The sequence below is a fragment of the Thalassophryne amazonica genome, chromosome 21 (assembly GCF_902500255.1).
Source record: "Thalassophryne amazonica chromosome 21, fThaAma1.1, whole genome shotgun sequence".
Classification (NCBI taxonomy): Eukaryota; Metazoa; Chordata; class Actinopteri; order Batrachoidiformes; family Batrachoididae; genus Thalassophryne; species Thalassophryne amazonica.
Genome location: NC_047123.1, coordinates 15,187,424 through 15,209,029, shown reverse-complemented (window position 1 = coordinate 15,209,029; position 21,606 = coordinate 15,187,424). Strand labels below are relative to the sequence as shown.

At 41.2% G+C, this 21,606-nt stretch overlaps 1 protein-coding gene across 7 annotated transcripts in view; it reads left to right on the top strand.

The window, feature by feature from the left end:
- Positions 1–21,606, top strand: part of LOC117503122 (disks large-associated protein 2-like) — a 425,071-nt gene that overhangs the window by 182,787 nt on the left and 220,678 nt on the right. For 6 of the 7 annotated variants that reach the window (XR_004558488.1, XM_034162291.1, XM_034162297.1 and 3 more), the window contains one exon: positions 15,640–16,781. Coding sequence is in view for 6 of the 7 variants with exons in the window: in XM_034162291.1 (XP_034018182.1) it covers positions 15,640–16,781 (1,142 nt within the window). In the remaining variant the exon portion in view is untranslated. Of the gene's footprint in view, positions 1–8,064; positions 8,070–15,639; positions 16,782–21,606 lie in introns of those variants that run through there. The other variant, XM_034162295.1, reaches the window with a different exon arrangement.

The window sequence follows — 21,606 nt, the reverse complement described above, 5'->3', positions numbered from 1 at the left end:
TCCTCGATGACCATCTTGGAGATAATGCATGTGAAAATAAGAGTAAGCAAACACTTCAAATAATTACAAAATAAAGCATACTGTCCAGGCACTATGTGAAAATTGTCACTGTATTAAAGCTGTCAGAAGCTCATTTATTGGCTAAAAAGAAAGAAATGGATGTTGTTGACTCAATGCCTTTGATCTCCCCCCCCAAATACAGTGGGGGCAAATTGTGTGTGCAAAACTATATGTGCATACAGCTGTTAGGCTCATCCATACAAACGGTTTTATTGGTGTTGGGCTGAAGCTGCTTTTTTTTTTTTGGATGATTACAGAGTTCCCTTTTAACACACCACAATGACTCTGCAATTCAAGGACATGGTGACAGGTCCTAATGTGCCCTTGTGATTTTCATGTTTCCCCACGCATGCTGCTGTATTTCTGATCACTGGATGTTTAGATGCAGGGTACAGCGTGCATGGCTACATGTATGTAGTATGTTGTATATGTGCCGCCAGCATGTCCAGTCGTTACGATTGTTAACTTTAATTTGACACATTATGTTGTTTCGCAGCCGGTCCGTGTCATCTCCTGGGATATTGTGAGAGGACGAACACAATAAGCAGCTCTGATGGTGTACACGAGATGAACAGTGGAACGCAGAGGGCTGGCACACTAATTATATTCAAGCTCTGCAGCAGCACATCGCATGCTTCACCGCACGCATTGTTAAACAACCACTGCTAAAGTAAAGCTGTGATGGAAATGTGGAAAAAAGTCACATACATAATACGACCTGATTATAACCTCTAAAGGCACAAATCAAATGAAAACAGTAATTTTGTCTGCTCAGGATGCACATTCAAATAAAATAGTAATTTCTTTGAGTGTGCACATGTACATATGTGAAAGTGCACAGAAACATCTGCCATTATGGCAAATCCAACACATGGGTCTGTTTCATATTTTATTTTGCAAAACTGGAACCCACGCTGTTTTGAAAATCCTATCAGATTTTCTGGGTTTTTTCAGCAGTAGTTGCCATGACAACTGTACATTTATTTCTGGCTTTGTGGAAGGTGTGTGTGTGTGTGTGTGTGTGTGTGTGTGTGTGTGTGTGTGTGTGTGTGTGTGTTCACAGCTCCCAAACGTTATGCCAGATGATGTGCACTGTTCCAGACAGGGGTTTCCTGCTGCACAGAACTTTGAGTAATTAATTACAGGGAAACGCAGACGCTCTAAATGCTTTACCTTGCACCCTAACTTACGTACCACTGAGACGTAGGCTGTACCACGGCTAAGTGTGGCACTTTTAATACAGTCTCTCATTTTGTCCCACTTTGTAAGAAAAGCTGTTTCTGTCCATGTGATGTTTTTTATGAATCTTGATGAGCCTCTGAAGAACAGAAATCACTGTCAGGATTTAAATGAGTCAGACAGCAAGAGTTGCCATCACATGGTCCTCATGTTGTGAAGAGATATGGTGACAATATTTACACTATTTGATATGTATTCATCACTTTGTAGGCGTTAATATTACAGTATTTTCCATACAGTCAGGTGGTCAACCCCAGAACAGAGAGTCATTGTTCCATCCAAAACCTGTACACCTGAAACCTTTTGAAATATTTCTATATTGTGTACTGGTTCCATGGGTCATTCAGAAATGAATAGTGGAAGCAGTAATAGTGTAGTACTCATCCTGCTACTGTACAAATACTCCATTTAACAGGACACATCAAAAGTAAGATAGTAGATGCTATAGTTGCTTTCTTGGTAGGTGTCGGACAAATTCCAGATGCCACACACGAACATCTAACACTGCTCACTGGACACTTAGAAAAGGCGGGGCTTATTTGCCCTCCTGGTACGATAGTAGAGAGCAGGCGACCACGTTCGACCTGTCTGTGAAAGTGTCTAAGTGCCACACGAAAGTGGCGTAACCTAACAACACACACACAAATGGCGTGTGGAGTGTGTCATTGTCGTCCCCCCTCCCCCAACACAAATGGCATGTGGAATGTGTCTCTCCCCCCCCCAACACACACACACACACCATGAATCAAACATTGTCAGCTGTGGCTGACGGTCCCGGAGTCCGGTCACTTTCCAGTGCAGTGCGCTGCTGGACCAGCTGACTGCTGTGTCCTCCAACTCAACCGGAGAACACACAGTGCACATGTGTGTGCAGCCGCTTATGCTCTCATGAGGATCGGCCAACGTCTGAGTGCGCAGCACGGTGTGATGTCACTTCCACCATGTAAATTGTAGTTTACATGACAGACAGAAAGAATGGATACTCATTCATGTGTAATTGCTCTGCCCATACGCTTAGCTGTAGACATACAGCATGTGTCAGCTGACTGCTGACTGACAGCTGGACATGACTGTGCACGCAAGGTGTTACATTACAACACAGACATCAGACAGATGCAGGACAAACACATAATAATACATACATAAAATAAAAATCACAGAACAAAGCAACAGACAGTGAGCCTTTTTGTTCTGTGAGCTGCCGAGGTCCGCTGACAGAGGTGGGCGTGTCCCCCTGCAACATGCAGCTGTTCAGATATCTGTGCTGGCAAGTCATGGCTCGAGAACACCTGTAGTGGCTTGTAGGATATGACCTCACATAACGGTACTGTGAGGTGCATGCTGTCCTCATGTGGGAATAAATTAAAACATATTGCTTCAGCTGACCGTCAGTGAACCGCAAAGCTGCTGAATATCGTACCATGTCGGAAATCACCCCATGAGATGCCCCTGTGAGGCACGTGTCACTGCGGGAATTCCCCACATTGTAATAATTTAAACACATGACACGGAAGCCCTCATCAGGTAATTCATGTAAAACATAAAAGGGATTCACATCATTCCATTACTTCCTGGTCTACGTCTAGGCGGAGGCTAAGTCTGCTCTTTATAACAGGAATTATTAGAAATTGTGGTGTTTCTAAATTTTTTTTTCCTCCACTGCTATCTGGGTGACTTTCTACGTGCTCACACTGTGTTCGTGCGCACGAACATAAGCATACACGAAAACGTGGCCATGGTATCGTGCACGCCTGTAAGGCCCTGCGCCCCTCCCAACAGCAGGTGCAGTGTTTTGTGGGTCCCCATTTCCTTTTTTGATCATGGATTTTGTTCTGGTTTCTGCTTCTTTTGTGTTGTGTGTGAAGGGGCCTTAAACTTTGCCATGTAGCATGAAAATTTGAGACTGGGAGGTCATGAGGGAGTATTTCCTTAAATTTCTCATCCCGTACATTGCTGTACTGATTTCATCATTGTTTCATGGAAATAATGATGAAACCTTATCATTATCAATAATAAGGTTATTTGAGTCAGATTCACCCACACAGGATTCTCACAATGTTAGTGGTTTTTCTTAACCCCAGAATTGAAAATGAAATATTTTTTGCCGTCAACCAGAAATTGCTCATACTCCTACCAGATCATTCTGAGTTTACTTCTGGTAGCTTGACAGGGATGTATTACATTTCACTGAACAAGTAAATGTTTTTTTTTTTTTTTTTTTTTTTTTTTGAGAAAAGATTTTTTAAAATTGATATTTCATTTTTGTTTTTGAGAGCATTTGCACAAGTGTGGACGATGACTACATTAGATTGTATTGTTGATGCACCAATTAATATTAAAAAGGCATTTTTAGGTTTCCAGATAAAAGTGTGAACTAAAACCTAAAATAGGCTCAGTATAACTATGTGTCACAATTTTTTTTTCTAAGTAGTTTGTGAGTTCCTGCGACTTATACCAAAACAAATTACGTTCATGATTATTAACTCCCCCAGGAGTCAAAGCACTAAGCATATTTGCTTAGTGCTTAGTGCTCCAATAATAAAAGAATAAATGGCAATAATTAAGTGCACTACAACAGTGCACAGAAATTCCAAAACAATGAGCTGATAGTTCAGAAAAATTTGCGATATATACTCCTGTGCTTTACTTTATCTGATCACTTTTACATCCCAACAGTGTATATCATCCCGGCAGTGGAGCATTGAACTGAACAATGGTAGCCTTAGTTTTACCCGGCACTCAGTGCTTTTTTAGTTCTTGTTTTTTTAAGAGATAATGAGTCAACATCCCCGAGTCACACTAACTGCCAGAACGCTCGTAGCACGGGCCGAGGTGGAGGATTAGCAGCAATCTTCCATTCCAGCTTATTAATTAATCCAAAACCCAGACAGAGCTTTAATTCATTTGAAAGCTTGACTCTTAATCTTGTTCATCCAAATTGGAAGTCCCAAAAACCAGTTTTATTTATTATTATCTATTGTCCACCTGGTCATTGCTGTGAGTTTCTCTGTGAATTTTCAGACCTTTTGCCTGACTTAGTGCTTAGCTCAGATAAGATAATTATAGTGGGCGATTTTAACATCTACACAGATGCTGAGAATGACAGCCTCAACACTGCATTTAATCTATTATTAGACTCAATTGGCTTTGCTCAAAATGTAAATGAGTCAACCCACCACTTTAATCATATCTTAAATCTTGTTCTGACGTATGGTATGGAAATTGAAGACTTAACAGTATTCCCTGAAAACTCCCTTCTGTCTTATCATTTCTTAATAACATTTACATTTACTCTGATGGACTACCCAGCAGTGGGGAATACGAGGGCTGTCAATAAAGTATAGGTCCTTTTTATTTTTTTCAAAAACTATATGGATTTCATTCATATGTTTTTACGTCAGACATGCTTGAACCCTCATGCGCATGCGTGAGTTTTTCCACGCCTGTCGGTGACATCATTCGCCTGTGAGCACTCCTTGTGGGAGGAGTCATCCAGCCCCTTGTCGGAATTCCTTTGTCTGAGAAGTTGCTGAGAGACTGGCGCTTTGTTTGATCAAAATTTTTTCTAAACCTGTGAGACACATCGAAGTGGACACGGTTCAAAAAATTAAGCTGGTTTTCGGTGAAAATTTTAACGGCTGATGAGATTTTGAGGTGATACTGTCGCTTTAAGGACTTCCCACGGTGCGAGACGTCGCGCAGCCCTCTCAGGCACCGTCGTCAGCCTGTTTCACGCTGAAAACCTCCACATTTCAGGCTCTATAAAAAAGCCCTCCGTAAAGCTAGGACATCTTACTACTCATCACTAATTGAAGAAAATAAGAACAACCCCAGGTTTCTTTTCAGCACTGTAGCCAGGCTGACAAAGAGTCAGAGCTCTATTGAGCCGAGTATTCCTTTAACTTTAACTAGTAATGACTTCATGACTTTCTTTGCTAATAAAATTTTAACTATTAGAGAAAAAATTACTCATAACCATGCCAAAGACATATCGTTATCTTTGGCTGCTTTCAGTGATGCCGGTATTTGGTTAGACTCTTTCTCTCCGATTGTTCTGTCTGAGTTATTTTCATTAGTTACTTCCTCCAAACCATCAACATGTCTATTAGACCCCATTCCTACCAGGCTGCTCAAGGAAGCCCTACCATTAATTAATGCTTCGATCTTAAATATGATCAGTCTATCTTTATTAGTTGGCTATGTACCACAGGCTTTTAAGGTGGCAGTAATTAAACCATTACTTAAAAAGCCATCACTTTACCCAGCTATCTTAGCTAATTATAGGCCAATTTCCAACCTTCCCTTTCTCTCAAAAATTCTTGAAAGGGTAGTTGTAAAACAGCTAACTGATCATCTGCAGAGGAATGGTCTATTTGAAGAGTTTCAGTTAGGTTTTAGAATTCATCATAGTACAGAAACAGCATTAGTGAAGGTTACAAATGATCTTCTTATGGCCTCAGACAGTGGACTCATCTCTGTGCTTGTTCTGTTAGACCTCAGTGCTGCTTTTGATACTGTTGACCATAAAATTTTATTACAGAGATTAGAGCATGCCATAGGTATTAAAGGCACTGCGCTGCGGTGGTTTGAATCATATTTATCTAATAGATTACAATTTGTTCATGTAAATGGGGAATCTTCTTCACAGACTAAGGTTAATTATGGAGTTCCACAAGGTTCTGTGCTAGGACCAGTTTTATTCACTTTATACATGTTTCCCTTATGCAGTATTATTAGACAGCATTGCTTAAATTTTCGTTGTTACGCAGATGATACCCAGCTTTATCTGTCCATGAAGCCAGAGGACACACACCAATTAGCTAAACTGCAGGCTTGTCTTAGAGACATAAAGACATGGATGACCTCTAATTTCCTGCTTTTAAACTCAGATAAAACTGAAGTTATTGTACCTGGCCCCACAAATCTTAGAAACATGGTGTCTAACCAGATCCTTACTCTGGATGGCATTACCCTGACCTCTAGTAATACTGTGAGAAATCTTGGAGTCATTTTTTATCAGGATATGTCATTCAATGTGCATATTAAACAAATATGTAGGACTGCTTTTTTGCATTTACGCAATATCTCTAAAATTAGAAAGGTCTTGTCTGAGTGATGCTGAAAAGCTAATTCATGCATTTATTTCTTCTAGGCTGGACTACTGTAATTCATTATTATCAGGTTGTCCTAAACGTTCCCTGAAAAGCCTTCAGTTAATTCAAAATGCTGCAGCTAGAGTACTGACAGGGACTAGAAGGAGAGAGCATATTTCACCCTTATTGGCTTCTCTTCATTGGCTTCCTGTTAATTCTAGAATAGAATTTAAAATTCTTCTTCTTACTTAAGGTTTTGAATAATCAGGTCCCATCTTATCTTAGGGACCTCATATTACCATATCACCCCAATAGAGCGCTTCGCACTCAGACTGCAGGCTTACTTGTTGTTCCTAGGGTTTGTAAGAGTAGAATGGGAGGCAGAGCCTTCAGCTTTCAGGTTTCTCTCCTCTGGAACCAGCTCCCAATTCGGATCAGGGAGACAGACACTCTCTCTACTTTTAAGATTAGGCTTAAAACTTTCCTTTTTGCTAAAGCTTATAGTTAGGGCTGGATCAGGTGACCCTGAACCATCCCTTAGTTATGCTGCTATAGACGTAGACTGCTGGGGGGTTCCCATGATGCACTGTTTCTTTCTCTTTTTGCTCTGTATGCGCCACTCTGCATTTAATCATTAGTGACTGATCTCTGCTCCTCCACAGCATGTCTTTTTCCTGGTTCTGTCCCTCAGCCCCAACCAGTCCCAGCAGAAGACTGCCCCTCCCTGAGCCTGGTTCTGCTGGAGGTTTCTTCCTGTTAAAAGGGAGTTTTTCCTTCCCATTGTCGCCAAGTGCTTGCTCACAGGGGGTCGTTTTGACCGTTGAGGTTTTTTCGTAATTATTGTATGGCCTTGCCTTACAATATAAAGCGCCTTGGGGCAACTGTTTGTTGTGATTTGGCGTTATATAAATAAAATTGATTTGATTTGATACTTGTTTGTTTTATTGCATGCCCTTTTGTCTATTCCTACTGTTCTATGTTGCGATGTGACACTGAAATTTCCCCATTGAGGGATGAATAAAGGCTTTTCTTATCTTTATCTTATCTTATACTGTGTAAAATGCAAGTGGTGTGCACAGCTTACCAAAAAGTTAGTTTCGATAACTGTTAAGCCGCTAACTGAAAAGTTAACTAAAAGCTAAATAAACGATAAACTCCTAAAAAATTTAGCAGAAGTTAGAGCTAAAAGCTAAACCCATAACTTTTGACTCCAGTACACTGGCAGCTACTGATACTTCTCAGTAAATTCACAGGCAATCACAAACAGCAATGAGCCAGCACTTCTGTCTAAGATCAGTGGAAAGATTTGTGTGGATTTTATACTAAAAGTTGGCGTACGCCAAATCTCTGAATCTGGCATAAGCACAAATACTTCAGATGTATGAAAGTGTGCGTAGGCATGAATTCACGCACGTTCTGTTTACACAAACTACTTAAACACAAGCACCCCCACCCCCACCCCCCATCGCGCACTGTGCACACCACATATGATTTGAACATTGATGGAATGAAAATGTTTCCTATTAACAGAAACAAATTCATCATGTGATGGCGCCTTTCTAGCAAAATGTGTGCAGTTAACAGCTGTGATTACATTCTGGAAACTGGCTCTTGCACCAAAATGCACTGTAATGTTGGAATGTACCTGACATTTGGATGATTGCGGCTCGGTGCAAGGTTGACTGGCACACACCTGATCAGCCAGCTCACGCTGGAATGCTCCTGATACCAGGACGCCCAGCGTGATCAGCACTTGTATGCACACAGACAACCCCTGGCTCCTCGCCGTATTGTGCTCTGGGCCGGCCGCAGAGCCATATTATGCTTAGCCATATAATTGCAAACACATTGGTGTGTTAAATGTTCATCAGTGTGTCTTTGATTTGCACATCACTCTGACTTCTTGTTTTCACACTATTAACGGCTCCCTGCACCACCTGTACGTGTTGGAGATGGCACAGTTTAGAAACTTGTGGATGCCAGCCAGGATTTTTGTGTGAAACACCGCACATTTCCACGCTCAAGTCACTATTGATACATCTGCATGTGGACGTGGACAGGCAATCGCCAGGTTTTTATGTGCACGCATGCTTTATACATGAGGCCCCTGGTGACCAGAGAGGGGAAAAAGGGAGAGAAAAAAAGGATCATTTATTTTCACAACCATTCAGTCTTGCAGACGTGTCGCAGGAGACATACACAGCAAGGCAGTTTTGACTTATAGTTAAAATTTTAAACTAATTCCGGACATGTTATCGCAGTCAACGTCACATCTGTTGTTTTTACGTGAAAAGTGAAAATATCAGCTATTTGTTTTTGCTTTAAAGTAATGCATGAATTTTGAAAGTTTGAGCATTTATAGACATGCATGCCAAAAGGCATTATGGGAAAATGAGCTTCATCACAGTGCATCAGTGGTTGGTCGGTTTATATATATGTAAAAACCAACACACGTTACTGTAATGTGTGCGTTGCATTTTACAAATAAATCTGTAGTTGTAAAATATGTAATTTTTTTCATTTGTAAAAGAAAAGGCAATTTGAAAACTGAAAATTCTGTGTGATTCAGCATGTATAGTGAATGTGTAGCAATTGGTATTCACACTCCCATCCAGTAGATGGCAGTGTTCATGGCAGTGAACATATAGCTGATATTTTCACTTTGTAAAAATGACAGAGGTGACGTTAATTTTGACAACTTGTCCGGAATTAGTTTGTTTAAAACTTTAACCGTGAGTCAAAACTTCCTTGCTGTAAAAATAAATCTTTTTTTTCTTCTCTTCCTTTCTGTCTGGTAGCCAGGTCTCCTCTGCTAGCAGAGGATTGAGCTCTACCTCTCATAGCTGTCTGTCTGCTACAAAACACGTGACAGGAACCAAAATGTATGATTTCAGGCTTTACAAATGTTTTTAACTGCTAAGCTGTATTTGCTATGCCCGCAAAAAGACAATAGCAGTCTAAAAGTTATCGGAGCTAAATGTAGCGGACGTTAATTGGTCCACTGATGGTTTTCAGAGTTAGCTGAAAAGCTAATTGGCTAACAAAAAAGCTAGCTTTGCTAATTAGTGGTTAGTGGATTAGTGGAACTGTGCCCACCACTGGCAGTACACCATTCAAAACTAGAAGGATGCTCAAAGAGCATCAACGTCTGTCAATGACAACTGTCCTCTTTTCCATGATATATTTCCTGGTTATATTTCTTACTAATGCTACAGTAGAGTACCTTGCCACCCCCCATTGTTCTTAGTTATTGTCACAATAAATATGGCAGTTTTTATTTTTCTAAAGGTGATGAAAATGTTTTAAAAGCTCTATCTCTAAGTTAAAGAAAGTTACCAACCAACATAACCTCTTTAAAAGTGGTGAATCTGAAAATTCTTGAGAAAGTGTTTATATCTTTGATGTTTTTTTCTGGTAGAAAAAACATCATTAAAGACATGTATATTTACTGGTGCAGTTATACTGTGGTGTGTAGACTGTGCAGGACGTGCATCCGCTCTTTGATGCAGATAATGATTTATTTTCAGTCTCCACATCACCCACATGTATGCCAATTTTTATTTTTATTTTTTTTTGTCTCCTTGCACTTGTTTCATTTTTGCTCACACTTTTTTTGGCTTATACAACCCCTGGCAATAATTATGGAATCACCGGCCTCAGAACGTTCATTCAGTTGTTTAATTTTGTAGAAAAAAAGCAGATCACAGACATGACACAAAACTAAAGTCATTTCAAATGGCAACTTTCTGGCTTTAAGAAACACTATAAGAAATCAGGAAAAATAATTGTAGCAGTCAGTAACGGTTACTTTTTTAGATCAAGCAGAGGGAAAAAAAATATGGACTCACTCAATTCTGAGGAATAAATTATGGAATCACCCTGTAAATTTTCATCACCAAAACTAACACCTGCATCAAATCAGATCTGCTCGTTAGTCTGCATCTAAAAAGGAGTGATCACACCTTGGAGAGCTGTTGCACCACGTGGACTGACATGAATCAAGGCTCCAACACGAGAGATGTCAATTGAAACAAAGGAGAGGATTATCAAACTCTTAAAACAGGGTAAATCATCATGCCATGTTGCAAAAGATGTTGGTTGTTCACAGTCAGCTGTGTCTAAACTCTGGACCAAATACAAACATGGGAAGGTTGTTAAAGGCAAACATACTGGTAGACCAAGGAAGACATCAAAGCATCAAGACAGAAGCAATATGTCTCAAACATCGAAAATGCACAACAAAACAAATGAGGAATGAATGGGAGGAAACTGGAGTCAACGTCTGTGACCGAACTGTAAGAAACCGCCTAAAGGAAATGGGATTTACATACAGAAAAGCTAAACGAAAGCCATCATTAATACCTAAACACAAAAAAACAAGGTTACAATGGGCTAAGGAAGAGCAATCGTGGACTGTGGATGACTGGATGAAAGTCATATTCAGTGATGAATCTCGAATCAGCATTGGGTGAGGTGATGATGATGGAACTTTTGTTTGGTGCCGTTCCAGTGAGATTTATAAATATGACTGCCTGAAGAGAACATGTAAATTTCCACAGTCATTGATGATATGGGGCTGCATGTCAGGTAAAGGCACTGGCGAGATGGCTGTCATTACATCATCAATAAATGCACACGTTTACGTTGATATTTTGGACACTTTTCTTATCCCATCAATTGAAAGGCTGTTTGGGGATGATATCATTTTTCAAGATGATAATGCATCTTGCCATAGAGCAAAAACTGTGAAAACATTCCTTGCAAAAAGACACATAGGGTCAATGTCATGGCCTGCAAATAATCCGGATCTTAATCCAATTGAAAATCTTTGGTGGAAGTTGAAGAAAGTGGTTCATGACAAGGCTCCAACCTGCAAAGCTGATCTGGCAACAGCAATCAGAGAAAGTTGGAGCCAGATTGATGAGTACTGTTTGTCACTCATTAAGTCCATGCCTCAGAGACTGCAAGCTGTTATAAAAGCCAGAGATGGTGCAACAAATACTAGTGATGTGTTGGAGCGTTCTTTTGTTTTTCATGATTCCATAATTTTTTCCTCAGAATTTTTTTTCCTGATTTCTTATAGTGTTTCTTAAAGCCATAAAGTTGCCATTTGAAATGACTTTAGTTTTGTGTCATGTCTGTGATCTGCTTTTTTTTTTTTCTACAAAATTAAACAACTGAATGAACATCCTCCGAGGCCGGTGATTCCATAATTTTTGCCAGGGGTTGTACAAATATACTTTAGTACGAGTCCTACACACCATTTTTAGAAATGAGACCCCTGATTTTGAGAAAGATGCTTGTTAGCTGAAACTATACACTTTAATAACATGTACAGTACTTATTAAAAAATAAGCCATTTTATTGGCTTAACTGGGTACATTTGTAGGTGAAGAAAGGTTCATACACTCACTGCGCAAATGATGTGATAATATTCATGGTTGAGCAAAGATTCTAAGCATAAACTGTGTATGAACATTTTGAAGTATTGAATGTATCGGTATGTATTTACGTTTTGAAATGTGGGTAAATATATAAACAGGTCTGGCCATACGTATGCACAGCATCATGCAAGAGGGAAACTGCAACGATGAAGCATTGCTTCCATTCTCATACATTCTTTATTTCCTCAACTTAATAAATACACAGTAAGTGTTGTAGCAAGTAGTAAGTGTTGATTTAGAAACAGATCTGTAGTCTTATTGGTGTCAAAACCTACAAAAGACACCTGTGACAACTGCAGCTTTTGACTTACGCATTTAAATAAAACATAGACCTTTACCGTCAAAAAATCTCTCGATCTTGACCTGTGTCAGAAGGAAAATAGCTTCCCTCCTCCAGTTTTACATAAAAAATGGTTAAACATTTTCTCTGGTTAAATACCTATAAGGAAAGATTTTGTCATATTAAAAGCGGCAGCGCAGCGACATCACAGGAGTGCAAAGACTTGTGGGACTACGAACGATACTTTATCTAATGTTTTAATTGGAATGTTTTATGTTAGATGTTGTTGTGAGCAGTTCAAAAGTATTACTAGATGGGCTGTCATGACCTAGTGGCACATGTATTTTTCATATTTTTAAGTCTCTCTTCTGTGCCATCATACAAGTACCCGAGTCTCTGTTACACAAACACAAAAGCCTATTTTCTTCCCTCTTAACTGTTGTCCTGGAGAGGAACAAGGTTTCACACCTACAAAGAAGGGAGAGGTCTGTAATTTTTAGAAAAAAAAAATCAGAAAATCACACTGTATATTTTTAAAGAATTTGCATTTTATTGCATGAAATACACTCATCAAAAATATAAACACAACACTTTTGGTTTTGCTCCCATTTTGTATGAGATGAACTCAAAGATCTAAAACTTTTTCCACATACACAATATCACCATTTCCCTCAAATATTGTTCACAAACCAGTCTAAATCTGTGATAGTGAGCACTTCTCCTTTGCTGAGATAATCCATCCCACCTCACAGGTGTGCCATATCAAGATGCTGATTAGACACCATTAGTGCACAGGTGTGCCTTAGACTGCCCACAATAAAAGGCCACTCTGAAAGGTGCAGTTTTATCACACTGCACAATGCCACAGGTGTCGCAACATTTGAGGGAGCGTGCAATTGGCATGCTGACAGCAGGAATGTCAACCAGAGCTGTTGCTCGTGTATTGAATGTTCATTTCTCTACCATAAGCCGTCTCCAAAGGCGTTTCAGAGAATTTGGCAGTACATCCAACCAGCCTCACAACCGCAGACCAGCCACTCGGACAGCTGCTGAAACAATCAGTTTGCATAACCAAAGAATTTCTGCACAAACTGTCAGAAACCGTCTCAGGGAAGCTCATCTGCATGCTCGTCGTCCTCATCGGGGTCTCGACCTAACTCCAGTTCGTCGTCGTAACCGACTTGAGTGGGCAAATGCTCACATTCGCTGGTGTTTGGCACGTTGGAGAGGTGTTCTCTTCACGGATGAATCCCGGTTCACACTGTCCAGGGCAGATGGCAGACAGTGTGTGTGGCGTCGTGTGGGTGAGCGGTTTTCTGATGTCAGTGTTGTGGATCGAGTGGCACATGGTGGCGGTGGGGTTATGGTATGGGCAGGCGTCTGTTATGGACGAAGAACACAGGTGCATTTTATTGATTGCATTTTGAATGAACAGAGATACCGTGACGAGATCCTGAGGCCCATTGTTGTGCCATACATCCAAGAACATCACCTCATGTTGCAGCAGGATAATGCACGGCCCCATGTTGCAAGGATCTGTACACAATTCTTGGAAGCTGAAAATGTCCCAGTTCTTGCATGGCCGGCATACTCACCGGACATGTCACCCATTGAGCATGTTCAGGATGCTCTGGACTGGCGTATACGATACCAGTTCCTGCCAATATCCAGCAACTTCGCACAGTCATTGAAGAGGAGTGGACCAACATTCCACAGGCCACAATTGACAACCTGATCAACTCTATGCGAAGGAGATGTGTTGCACTGCATGAGGCAAATGGTTTTCACACCAGATACTGACTGGTATCCCCCCCAATAAAACAAAACTGCACCTTTCAGAGTGGCCTTTTATTGTGGGCAGTCTAAGGCACACCTGTGCACTAATCATGGTGTCTAATCAGCATCTTGGTATGGCACACCTGTGAGGTGGGATGGATTATCTCAGCAAAGGAGAAGTGCTCACTATCACAAATTTAGACTGGTTTGTGAACAGTATTTGAGGGAAATGGTGATATTGTGAATGTGGAAAAAGTTTTAGATCCTTGAGTTCATCTCATACAAAATGGGAGCAAAACCAAAAGTGCTGCGTTTATATTTTTGTTGAGTGTAAGTATTTGATCACCTACCAACCCTGCAAGAATTCTGCAACAAAAAAACACCTCCGTGTTGGAAACCATTCAGAAGATTCAGATGGCTTTCGATGGCTTTTCAGTCGAGTGAGTATCCGAGAAATTGTGTAACAGCTGGACATGCCACATGTCCTGTAAGACTTCCAACACGGAGGTGTTTTGTTTTTTTTTTTGCGCACCATGAGCGGCTCCGTGCCGACGCGCAAAATCCTCCGCACGTCTTTCATTACAAAATCTCCTGTAACAGTGGAATGTGCCGCAAAAGTGCTATGTCCAGCTCTCTTGCCATTTCTGTGGTAGTCACATGATGTCCCGGATCAACACAGCGTTCAGTTTAGAAATGATCTGGTCGTTCCAGCCTGTCGATGGCCGCTCCATGTGCTGTGCGCCCTCCGCCGCTGTGGGCCATCTTTTAAAAGGTTTTAACACTCCTTAATCCATGTGACGCCGACAGAATCTTCACCGAAATCCATCTGAATCTTTCTAATGGTTTCCAACTAGCTGTCTCTGTTTCTGAAAAAAATTTCATGGAGCAAAGCGGCAGCCTCTCAGCCATTTCCCTGACAATAAAAATCCGACGAGGGGGTGGACCAGTGCTCACTCAAAGCCTGCCCACAGGCGAATGACGCAACCGACAGGCGTGAAAAAACTCACGCATGCCCACGAAGGTTCAAGCTTGGCTGATGCAATCACACGTGATTCAAATCCATATAGTTTTTGAAAAAAATAAAAAGGTCCGTTACTTTGTAGACAGACCTCGTATAGGTTGAAGTGGATTTGCAAATCATTGTATTCTGTTTTTATTTACATTTTACACAATGTCCCAACTTCATTGGAATTGGGGTTTTATACCAATGCTGGTAAATGGTTTCTTGTAGATATGGAATATTGTTAAACACTTAAGTTTTGTTATATTACTCTCAAAACTTGCTAACCTCAGTTAAGTGCTGTTGAGTTACAATGAGTGTGACTTTCACAGACTACACTACTGTCTGACTACCGCTGGTGTCTGGCAGCCCCCCCCCCCCAGTTGTGAGGGGAGCCCTGCCTTGCTTTACATTGTGTTAGATGCTGCATAGAAAGTTCTCTCTTTTTCACTTTGAGTCACCAGTACGGATTTGTTATGAATCTGCATGTTGATTTGGCACGAGTTTTACCCCGCATGCCTTTCCTGACACAACCACTTGGTCAGTGAAAATCTCAAATTATGTGAATGCAGCTGCAGAAGACGTCCTTCTGTCATTCACTGGATGGATACAAAGCAGGTTTGCTGTGACTGAGTGCCGTAAGAAAGTCCTGTATGAGTGTGAATGTGGTTCTAATTTGCTTGTTAACCAAGTGTAATACAGTAAATGATAATTTCTTGTTTTTCTTCTGCTTTTTGTGTCACACAGACCAGAAGTTTTCACCTTGGTCCTCCTCTCAAAAGTTCAATGAAGGCAGAAAACTCCCCCCACCCAGGAACATGAAGGGCTTGTCAGGCAGCCGTTCCCACCACCAAATCCCTTTACCCCATGGCATGGACTATGACCCCCATGTCCGTGAGCTCCGTCCTCGCCATAGTTCTGACTCCCGACATCCCTACCTGCTCAGCCCCACAGAGAGCTGCCCCATGGACTTCCACCATCGCTACTCACCACGGAGCTCCATCCACTCGGACTGCATGGTGATGTCTCCTGTCCTGATGCCCCCGGCTCCTGTCTCTGACCGCATCTCCAGCAGCACCTTCCCCAGAATGCACTACAGCTCTCAGTTTTACGATTCTGCCACAAGGGAAGACTGCGCTGCTATCACAGCCTCCGCCACATCCCCAGCCGTCACTGCTGCTGCAGCTGCCGCGGCTGTGTCCTCCCACCATGCTGGCACCAAGAGCAACCGCCTGCCTGCTAACCTTCTAGACCAGTTTGAAAAACAACTACCGCTACACCGCGATGGCTTCCATACCTTACAGTACCAGCGCACCTCCGCTACTGACCAACGCAGTGAGAGTCCCGGCCGCATCCGACACCTTGTTCATTCTGTCCAGAAACTCTTCACCAAGTCTCACTCACTGGAGGGCTCATCGAAAATGAATGGCACAAAGGGTGACATTGTAGGAGGAGGAGCAGATTACCATCATCATGGCCACCATTCCAGCAAACACGGCAGCAAAAGGAGTAAAAGCAAAGAACGGAAACACCGCCCTGGTGGCTGGTGGAGCTCTGACGACAACCTCGACAGCGATAGCACCTACCGTACACCCAGTGTTATGTCACGGCATCACGGAGAGCATGTAAGCCATTTTTATCCAGATTCCATGCACAGCCACCATTTTGGAGACCTGTCACTCAAGCCCTCTAAGAGTAACAACGATGTCAAGTGCTCCGCTTGCGAAAACATTGCCATGGTCCCTGAAGGAAAATTCATGAAGAGGAGCTCCTGGTCTACGCTGACTGTCAGTCAGGCCAAGGAGGCCTATCGGAAATCTTCACTAAATTTAGACAAACCGATGATGCACACAGACCTCAAGTCTTCACGGACTTGTCACTACTTACAGGTGAGTATTATTATACTTCATTTATAAAGAACACCTGGATTGAGTGGAGAAACACAACAAATGCCTCATCCATAGGACAACAAGGGTCACTGAAAGGTTCTTGATGACTCTTTTTGGTGGGGTTATGCTATTTCTTTCACAGTCACCGCATTTCAGTCCAATTTAACACACCTTTGAGAAATTTTACAGCAACATGTTAGACATTGCCTTCTACCATCATCAAATCAAAACACCAAATGAATGAATATCTTTTGTAATTCTGTCATTCCAGCTGATTTGTAGAATCAGTGCCAAGGTACATCAAAACCGTTTTTGCAGTATTGGTGGCCCAACAAAATACTTTGATATTTTATACTGGTTTTTCCTTCAACTTTGCACCGTTTCTATAGTACCAAGGCAGAACTCGTGTAAAGGAAAAACGATAAGAAGGAGAACAGCAGTCACCACTCACTGTTGAGTGGGATTTTTGTTTCCTAAATTTCAGTGAAGATATCTCTAAAAAGGTCAAAAGGCAATGCTTACACCTTCACACCACCATCCTCACAGAATTCCCCCGTAAGCTAACAATTGGGGTGAAATGAAAAGGCACCAGTAAGAGTATTTTTATTTATTTATTTATTTTTACATGATGGTGGGGAACAATCCTTCATAGACTACAGTATTAATTGATTCAGGTCAATGATATTGTAGTTGGATGTTTGCCCATGTCTATGAAACTGCTATGAATATTTATGTTTGTCTGTGTGGTTCCCAAAAATGCACATTGTCACATCGATCACAGTATGGAAGTGTCCTGGATCCTGATTGGCAAAAACACAGGCATTCATCTCTACCTCCCAAAGGCACCATTCTGCCTGCTGGAGCTCAGCGATACGTGGATATCTATTTGGCACTTTCCAGTTGATAGGATCCCGAGCCCTGAGGCACCTACATGCTGAATCATGCTCAGGGAAGTGTCATAGTTGTCGCTCCTTATCAATGCAAGTAATACAACTTATGTGAGTCTTGTTAAGCAAATTTAAATTTGATGCAAAGCCATTCCAGCTGTACCAAAGGATTCACCAAGAAGACCCAGTAACATCCAGCCGTTGCCTTAGATGACTGGTTAGAGAGCAACAACCTTATCTTTGTCTTGACTCAAAGCAAGGCACAGCACAGCGTAAGTCCTATTGGTAGTGCACAACTGGCGCAGTTTTCCTTTTCACAGCCAGGGTGCACATCATGTGAGCACCAACTATAACTGTGCTCATTTGTGCGCCCATGTCTGGTCAGGCAGAGTGAAGGTACATTATCGGCTGGCAGCAAAAAGCAAATGCACCATAGACCAGCAAAACTCTGAAAGTCAAGCACAGTTTTCCTGATATTTCAAGGTTAAATTTTCAGAAACAAAACTCAAAAGTGAAAAAAGTAAAAAAGAATGACTACAACAAATTCAAAACCACATAACTATGATTTCTACAATATTTTTTAAAGGGTTTTCTTCCTCTCTGGAGGTCTGGTGGATGGAGATGGAAGAAGACATTTAACAGGAATGAGGCTGTTAAGATGGGTAAAAACTTGTATTACAAACTCTAATCATGCACACTGTCATTTACAGAAAAACTGTTACCCACTTCATGTCTTCATCAGAGGACAGTGCACAGATTGCAGTTTTTTTATAGGATTTTGAATGGTGAATGGTGCCCTTCCCAGAAAACCTCTCACTTCAGAGTTTGCCCTCTGAATAGTAAAGTCTTAGGTTCCACCATGCTGCAGTCTGGTTTATTTCATGTTCCCACACTAAGTAATAATTAGGTGAATAAGTCCAATACTTGTCCTCCTGTGCCTTGCTTTGCTTTGAAATTTCGCACAGCATAAATAGCAATGTGAAATTGGACATAAATGAGCTATACAAACAGTTTTGGCCCCAGTGTTTCATGGAAGTGCAGGATTGGATTATCATTATTTCAGGCTTTGGAAAAGCCCATGTATGTACTCTGTCACATGTAGTGATTGAATGAATAGAAACAAACAATAACGTGAGACAGACAAGACAGAAATCAACAAACTAGTCAGTCTTCTCCAGTTGGTTAAAGCAATAGCTCAATAACTCCCATGTTATTAATCTCCAAATTAAAAGGTTGTGTAATGAGGATAAACATTCTGTTTTCAAATCTTCATGGTGGCAATCCCGCGGTGGCGAGGAACATGGTGGCTTTGTTGATTCCTGGATGGTATGTTAAGGGCTTGTTTTACTAAGATACCAGATAACAAGTGCCAAATTACATGGATAATCCAAACTTTTGTGCCTCAGAGTGGAGACAGTTTGATTTACTAAGAGTAAATATATAATTGATAGCAGGTGGCAATGTGACATAGCGAGCAGGATGTAAATGAGGATTTTGCATGTTTAATCACCATAAGTGCCAATTAGCCACTTAAGTTACATTACTGGACTTTATCCAGCTCAGTGCTGTCTATACGGTCTATATTATATTGTGGCGACCTCAAGTGCAAACAAGGGAGCAGCCGAAGGGACTTACTTTTGTATAATCTGTTTTTAAAACTGATTATGCTCTGTGCTTTTACTACAGCTGTTCCACAAATCCATCACTCTCATTGTAAATAACAGTTTCCTTATATGCATAAATACTTTCTTGCTCTCTTCTGTTGTCTGCTAATAATGGCATCTATTCAGTTGCAGTACGCGCCTTGTTACACACGAGCTCTGACAAATAACTGTCTTCACACACTGACAGTTAAAAAAGTTCCTGCTCCATCCATGACACTCCAGCGACCTGGTGAACGGTCATGATGCGCTCCGCCTGTGGAGCACACAGAGAACTGCACAGTGGTGTTCACGTTCTACCAGCCAAATGCACCGCAACCACCAGTTTGCAAAAGCCCCATGAGCAAAACAAGAACCAAACGTCCGAAACAGGGCACTGCTTTTATATGCTTGTTTGTTTTTGTTGTTATAGTGAGCACAGCTTCATGATGAAGTGGTACAGAGGAGGGGTTTCTTTCACCAAAACATCAAATCTAGGCTTGCATCTCAGATGTACCTTCTGGCAAATTGTAGCTGAACTTTCAGGTCTTCTTTTTAAGAAAATCGTCCTCTGTACCACTTCATCATGAAGCTGTATAACTGGGGATACAAAATGCAAAACATGCACTATGCACAATTTCTGCAATCACAGCCACAAAAGCCTGTAACTTCTTCAGGGTTGTCTGGGTGTCTTGGTGGCTTTCCTCACTCTTCTCCTTCTTGCACAGTCACTCAGTTTTTGAGAACTGTCTCCTTCACACAGATTTACCACAGAGTGCCATGCTGTTTGCATTTCTTCATAACTGATGTAAATAAAGTTCAAGACATATTCAATGACGTGGAAATGTTCATGTATTCATCCCCTGACTTGTTTGAAGGCAATTAAACTGATTATTTACAGGAATTATACCAAAGGGGCTGATTACTTATGCAGCCCATCATCTTGGCTTTTATATTTTTAATTATTTTATATCAAGGTGTAGAGATTTACTTTCAGTTTGAGTCTAAGGAAGATCATTTTAGAAATTTTTATATTGAGAAGCCTGATTTACTTTTTGTATTTGAAATGCCATAAACAAGTTAAAATGCATGAAATACCAATGGGCTAAATACTTTTGCAAGCCACTGTATATTTTTTTTACTTTTACGATACTCATGCATTTATATCCTGTGGCTGCCCAGTCCTTCAGACTCAGCTTGTGATTGGCTGTAGCTCTTGCGCGGGATGTGAATTCTGCACAAATAGAGAGGACAGTTGGCGATGCAGCCCGGCTGTTCATTTAGCAAAGGAGAGTCCGGCAGGTTCTCTTGATGAAAAGGTGCTGCAGAATTGTTTGTCTTCACTGCTGTAGCCACACTGAACACCAGCACAGTGAGAAGACGTCATCAGTGCAAGATTGTAGTGAGGAAGTATGATGCCATGACCACTAGGGCTGCAACAGTAAAATATTTGAGTATTCTAGCAATTAATTTAATCAATTCATCAAGTGATTGGATAAAAAGTACTTTTGCATTTTTAAACAACATCAGTCATGGCACAATGTCGCTGCGCCACCACGCAGATTGTCAGATTTAGTGTATCCCTTTCTGTTTTCCTGGGTAATTGTTTATTTTTTTCACATCTTTACAAGTTTTGGATCTTTCCCAGTGTCAGGAGTTCAGCTCAGCACTCTCCTGACACCGGACCGTAAGCACAGGCGGTTGGTCCTCAGTCAGTCAGGTTGTACCTGAACGTGAGCACAGCCTGTGAAAAACTGGTCTCTGGAGTACAGTTTTTCCACAAAAGCCACACTGATAAATCCACTCTGCACCCTGTCAGTGAAAACTGATCAAATTCAAATAAAGGCAGTTTTTGAATAAACTTGATTGACTTAAAGTGCACATAGAGTGGAGAGCAGCCAGCAGACCAAACCATGTGTTTTAAAAATACACAAACACACTGCTTCCCTTTCAATTACAGTAAGTCTGTTTCAGATGATCAGTGTGGACCCTCTTTCTCTTAACACTTTATTTTGCTCTGTGTTTTGTGTTGGAAAGTTTTAGCTTCTGGTGTTAAATTGATTAGCTTTTACACATCTTATGCACATGCTCTAGTCTTCTTGTTTTTTTTCTGGCAACATTACAGCGCCACACACAGGCCTGACATATGTACTACAACATTAAATGGAGCTTCAAGGCACAGAATTTGCTTCGAACTTCTTTCTGTGTGGATTTTGCATGTTCTCCCTATGGTCACCTGCGTTTCCACTGGGTGCTCCATTTTCATCCCACTTTCAAAGACATGTAGGTTGGATAGAT